This window comes from Chinchilla lanigera, unplaced genomic scaffold, assembly GCF_000276665.1.
Source record: "Chinchilla lanigera isolate Chin_1 unplaced genomic scaffold, ChiLan1.0 scaffold00027, whole genome shotgun sequence".
Lineage (NCBI taxonomy): Eukaryota > Metazoa > Chordata > Mammalia > Rodentia > Chinchillidae > Chinchilla > Chinchilla lanigera.
Window position 1 is genome coordinate 45,946 of NW_004955428.1, and position 5,817 is coordinate 51,762.

The 5,817-nt window shown below is 53.3% G+C and overlaps 1 protein-coding gene across 1 annotated transcript; it reads right to left on the minus strand.

Moving 5' to 3' along the window:
• Nucleotides 1-4,486: 4,486 nt before the first annotated feature.
• LOC102009405 (suppressor protein SRP40-like) lies at nucleotides 4,487-5,494 on the minus strand. The gene has a single exon (XM_005386839.1). It carries the CDS (start codon nucleotides 5,492-5,494, stop codon nucleotides 4,487-4,489), a length of 1,008 nt encoding a protein of 335 aa, XP_005386896.1.
• Between the last annotated feature and the right edge of the window lie 323 nt (nucleotides 5,495-5,817).

Consider the following 5,817-nt stretch of genomic DNA (forward strand, 5'->3'; position numbering starts at 1 on the left):
TCCTCTGCACTGTCGCTGTACGGTCCATTGGAGATGGAGATCACGATGCTGTTTTCGGAGCTGTCCGTGTCCAGTCCATCAGGGATGGAGATTGAGAAGCTGTCTTCTGCACTGTCGGTGTAACGTCCTTTGGGGATGTAGATCGCGATGCTGTGCTCGGAGCTGTCCATGTCATGTCCATCAGGGAAGGAGATTGAGACGCTCTCCTCTGCACTGTCGCTGTACGGTCCAACGGAGATGGAGATAGCGATGCTGTCCTCTGAGCTCTCCGTGTCCAGGCCATAAGGAATGGAGATTGACACGCTGTCCTCTGCACTGTTGCTGTACGGTCCAGCAGAGATGGAATTTGCGATGATGTCCTCTGAGCTGTCCGTGTCCAGTCCATCAGGGATGGAGATTGAGACGCTGTCCTCTGCACTGTCGCTGTAACATCCTTTTTGGATGGAGATCGCGATGCTGTCCACGGAGCTGTACGTGTCCAGTCCAAAATGGATGGAAATTGAGACAGTGTCTTCTGCACTCTCGCTGTATGGTCTAGCAGAGATGGAAATAGCGATGATATCCTCGGAGGTCTCCGTGTCCAGTCCATGAGGGATGGAGATTGAGACGCTGTCGTCTGCACCATCGCTGCACTGCCCCTCAGAGATGGAGATCGCGATGCTGCCCTGAGAGCTGTCTGTGTCCAGTCCATCATGGATGGAGATTGAGACGCTGTCCTCTGCATTGTTGCTGTATGGTCCATCTGAGACAGAGATCTTCATGCTGTTCTCAGAGTTGTCCTTCTCCCGTCCATCAGGGATGGTGATTGAGACGCTGTCCTCTGCACTGTTGCTGTAATATCCTTTGGAGATGGAGATCGTGATGATGTCCTCCGAGCTGTCCATGTCCCGTCCATCCTGGATGAAGAGTGAGACGCTGTCGTCTGCAGTGTTGCTGTACGGTCCATCGGGGATAGAGATGGCGATGCCGTCCTTGGAGCTGTCCGTGTCCAGTCCATCAGGGATGGAGATTGAGACACTGTCCTCTGTACTGTCGCTGTACGGTCCATGAGAGATGGAAATAGCGATGCTGTCCTCGGAGCTGTCCATGTCTAGTCCATCAGGGATGGAGAATCAGACACTGTCCTCTGCACTGTCGTTGTAAGGTCCTTTGGGGATGGAGATCGTGATGATGTCCTCAGAGCTGTCCGTGTACACTCCTTTAGGGATGGATATTGAGACGCTATCCTCTGCACTATCCCTGTAAGGTCCTTTGGGGATGGAGAACGCGATGATGTCCTCGGAGCTGTCCGTGTCCAGTCAGTCAGGGATGGAGATTGAGACGCTGTCGTTTGTACTCTCGCTGTACGGTCCATGAGAGATGGAAATTGGGATGCTGTCCTCAGAGCTGTCCGTGTCCAGTCGATCAGGGATGAAGATTGAGATGCTGTCCTCTGTACTCTCGCTGTACGGTCCATTAGAGCTAGAAATCACGATACTATACTCTCAGCTGTCCGTGTCCAGTCCATCAGGGATGGAGATTGAGACGCTGTCTTCTGCACTGCAGTTGTATGGTCCTTTGGGGATGCAGATCGCGATGGTGTCCTCGAAGGGGTCCATATCCAGTCCATCAGGGTTGGAGATCGAGACACTGTCCTCTGCACTGTCGCTGTAAGATCCTTGTGGATGTACATCACGATGCTCTCCTTGGAGCTGTCCGTGTCCAGTCAATCAGGGATGGAGATTGATACGCTGTCCTCTGCACTGTCACTGTATGGTCCAATGGAGATGGAGATATCAATGCTGTACTCGGAGCTATCCATGTCCAGTCCATCAGGGATGGATATTGAGATGCTGTCCTCTGCATTGTCGCTGTACGGTCCATCCGAGATGGAAATTGCGATGCTGTCCTCAGAGCTGTCCATGTCTAGTCCATCAGTGTTCGAGATTGAGACGCTGTCCTCTGCCCTGTAGCTGCATGGTCCTTTCGGGATGCAGACTGCAATGCTCTCCTCGAAGCTGTCCATGTCCAGTCCATCCGGGTTGGAGATCGAGACGCTGTCCTCTGCACTATCCCTGTAAGGTCCTTTGGGGATGGAGACCGCGATGATGTACTCGCAGCTGTCCGTGTCCAGTCCATCAGGGATGGAGATTGAGACGCTATCCTCTGTACTCTCGCTGTACGGTCCATGAGAGATGGAAATCGCGACGCTGTGCTCGGAGCTGTCCGTGTCTACTCCATCAGGGATGGAGATTGAGATGCTCTCCTCTGAACTTTCATGGTAAGGTCCTTTGGGGATGGAGATCACGATGCTGTCCTCGGAGCTGTCCGTGTGCAGGTCATCAGGGATGGAGATTGAGACGCTATCCTCTGCACTATCTCTGGAAGGTCCTTTGGGGATGGAGAAAGCGATGCTGTCCTCGGAGCTGTCCGTGTCCAGTTCATCAGGGATGGAGATTGAGACGCTGTCCTAGTCCTCTCGCTGTACGGCCCATTAGAGATGGAAATCGCAACACTGTCCTCGGAGCTGTCCGTGTCCAGTCCATGAGTAATGGAGATTAAGGCACTGACGTCTGCACTGTCGCTGTAAGGTCCTTTTGGATGGAGATCGTGATGCTGTCCACAGAGCTGTCCGTGTCCAGTCCAGCAGGGATGGGAATTGAGACGCTGTCCTCTGCACTCTTGCTGAACGGTCCATCAGAGATGGAAATCGCGATGACGTCCTCAGAGCTGTCAGTGTCCAGTCCATGAGGGATGGAGATTGAGATGCTGTCCTCTGCACTGTTGCTGCTTGGTTCATCTGAGATGGAGATCTTGATGCTGTTCTCAGAGCTCTCCTTGTCCGGTCCATCAGGGATGGTGATTGAGACGCTGTCCTCTGCAGTGTCGCTGAAACGTCCTTTGGGGATTGAGATCGCGATGCTGTCCTAGGAGCTGTCCATCTCCCGTCCATCATGGATGAAGAGTGAGACGCTGTCCTCTGAAGTGTTGGTGTACGGTCCACCGGGGATGGAGATAGCGATGCTGTCCTTGGAGCTGTCCATGTCCAGTCCATCAGGGATGGAGATTGACACGCTGTCCTCTGCACTCTCGCTGTACGGTCCATGAGAGATGGAAATCGCAATGCTCTCCTTGGAGGTGTCCATGTCCACTCCATGAGGGATGGAGATTGAGACGCTGTCCTCTGCACTGTCGCTGTAAGGTCCTTGTGGATGTAGATCGTGATGCTGTCCTTCGAGCTGTCCTTTTCCAGTCCATCAGGGATTGAGATTGAGACACTATCCTCTGCACTGGTGCTGTACGGTCCATCGGATATGGAGATCTCGAAGCTCTTCTCCGAGCTGTCTGTGTGCAGTCCAGCAGGGATGGAGAGTGAGACACTGTCCCGTGCGCTGTCACTGTATGGTCCATCGGAGACGGCGATCTCGATGCTGTCCTCGGAGCTGTCCTTTTCCAGTCCATCAGGGATTGAGATTGAGACGCTCTCCTCAGTACTGTTGGTGTAAGGTCCATCAGGGATGGAGATCGCAATGCAGTCCTCAGAACTTTCCGTGTCCAGTCCATCAGGAATGCAGATTGAGATGCTATCCTCTGCATTGTCGCTGTAACGTCCTTTGGGGATGTAGATTGCGATGCTGTCCTCAGAGCTGTCGGTGTCCAGTCCATCAGGGATGGAGATTGAGATGCTGTGCTCTGCACTGTCTGCGTAAGTTCCTTTCGGGATGGAGATCACGATGCTGTCCTCGGAGCTTTCTGTGTAGCGTCCATCAAGGATGGAGATTGATACGCTGTCATCTGCACTGTCGCTGTACGGTCCATTGGATATAGAGATCGCATTGCTTTCTTCCCAACTGTCCGTGTCCACGCCATGAGGAATGGAGATTGACATGCTGTCCTCTGCACTGTCGCTGTAAGGTCCTTTTCAGATGGAGATCACCTTACTGTCCATGGAGCTGTCCGTGTCCAGTCCAGAAGGGATGGAAATTGAGATGCTGTCCTCTGCACTCTCGCTGTACGGTCCAGCAGAGATGGCAATCACGATGATGTCCTTGGAGCTGTCAGTGTCCAGTCCATGAGGGATGGAGATTGAGACGCTGTCGTCTGCACCGTCGCTGTACTGTCCCTCGGAGATGGAGATCGCGATGCTGTCCTCAGAGCTGTCTCTGTCCAGTCCATCAGGGATGGAGATTGAGACGCAGCCCTCTGCACTGTTGCTGTACAGTCCATCTGAGATGGAGATCTTCATGCTGTTCTCAGAGCTGTCCTTCTCTGGTCCATCAGGGATGGGGGTTGAGATGCTGTCCTCTGCACTGTTGCTGTAACGTCCTTTGGGGATGGAGATCATGATGCTGTCCTCGGAGTGGTCCATGTCCCATCCATCATGGATGAAGAGTGAGACGCTGTCCTCTGCAGTGTCGCTGTACGGTCCATCGGGGATGGAGATGGCGATGCTGTCTTCGGAGCTGTCCGTGTCCAGTCCATCAGGGATGGAGATTGAGAAGCTGTCCTATGTACTCTCGATGTACGTTCCATGAGAGATGGAAATCGCGATGCTGTCCTCGGAGCTGTCCATGTCTGGTCCATGAGGAATGGAGATTGAGACGCTGTCCTCTGCACTGTCGATGTAAGGTCCTTTGGGGATGGAAATCGCGATGCTTTCCTCGGAGCTGTTCATGTACACTCCTATAGGGATGGATGTTGAGACACTATCCTCTGCACCATCCCTGTAAGGTCCTTGGGAGATGGAGAACGCAATGCTGTCCTCGGAGATGTCCGTGTCCAGTCCATCAGGGATGGTGATTGAGAAGCTGTCCTCTGCACTGTCGCTGTATAGTCCATCGGAGATGGCGATCGCGATGCTGTCCTCGGAGCTGTCTGTGTCTAGTCCATCAGGGATGGAGATTGAGACGCTATCCTCTGCACTACCCCTGTAAGGTCCTTTGGGGATGGAGACCGCGATGCTGTCCTCAGAGCTGTCTGTGTTCAGTCCATCAGGGATGGAGATTGAGACGCTGTCCTCTGTACTCTCGCTGTACGGTCCATGAGAGATGGAAATCGCGACGCTGTCCTCGGAGCTGTCCATGTCTAGTCCATCAGGGATGAAGATTGAGATGCTGTCCTCTGTACTGTCACTGTACAGTCCATCAGAGGTGGAAATCGCGATACTCTCCTCAGAGCTGTCCGTGTCCAGTCCATCAGGGATGGAGATTGAGACGCTATCCTCTGCACTATCCCTGAAAGGTCCTTTGGGGATGGAGACCGCGATGCTCTCCTCGGAGCTGTCCATGTCCAGTCCATCAGGGATGGAGATTGAGATGCTGTCCTCTGTACTCTCGCTGTATGGTCCATGAGAGATGGAAATCGCGATGCTGTCCTCGGAGCTGTCCATGTCTGGTCCATGAGGAATGGAGATTGAGATTCTGTCCTCTGCACTGTCGTTGTAAGGTCCTTTGGTGATGGAGATCGCGATGCTGTCCTCAGAGCTGTCCGTGTACACTCCTTCAGGGATGGACATTGAGACGCTATCCTCTGCACTATCCCTGTAAGGTTCTTAGGGCATGGAGAACGCAATGCTGTCCTTGGAGCTGTCCGTGTCCAGTTCATCAGGGATGGAGATTGAGACACTGTCCTCTGTCCTCTCACTGTACAGTCCATGAGAGATGGAAATCGCGATGCTGTGCTAGGAGCTGTCCGTGTCCAGTCCTTCAGGGATGGAGATTGAGACGCTCTCCTCTGTACTCTCGCTCTACAGTCGATGAGAGATGGAATTCGCGATGCTGTCCTCGGAGCTGTCTGTGTCCAGTCCATCAGGGAAGGAGATTGAAATGCTGTCCTCTG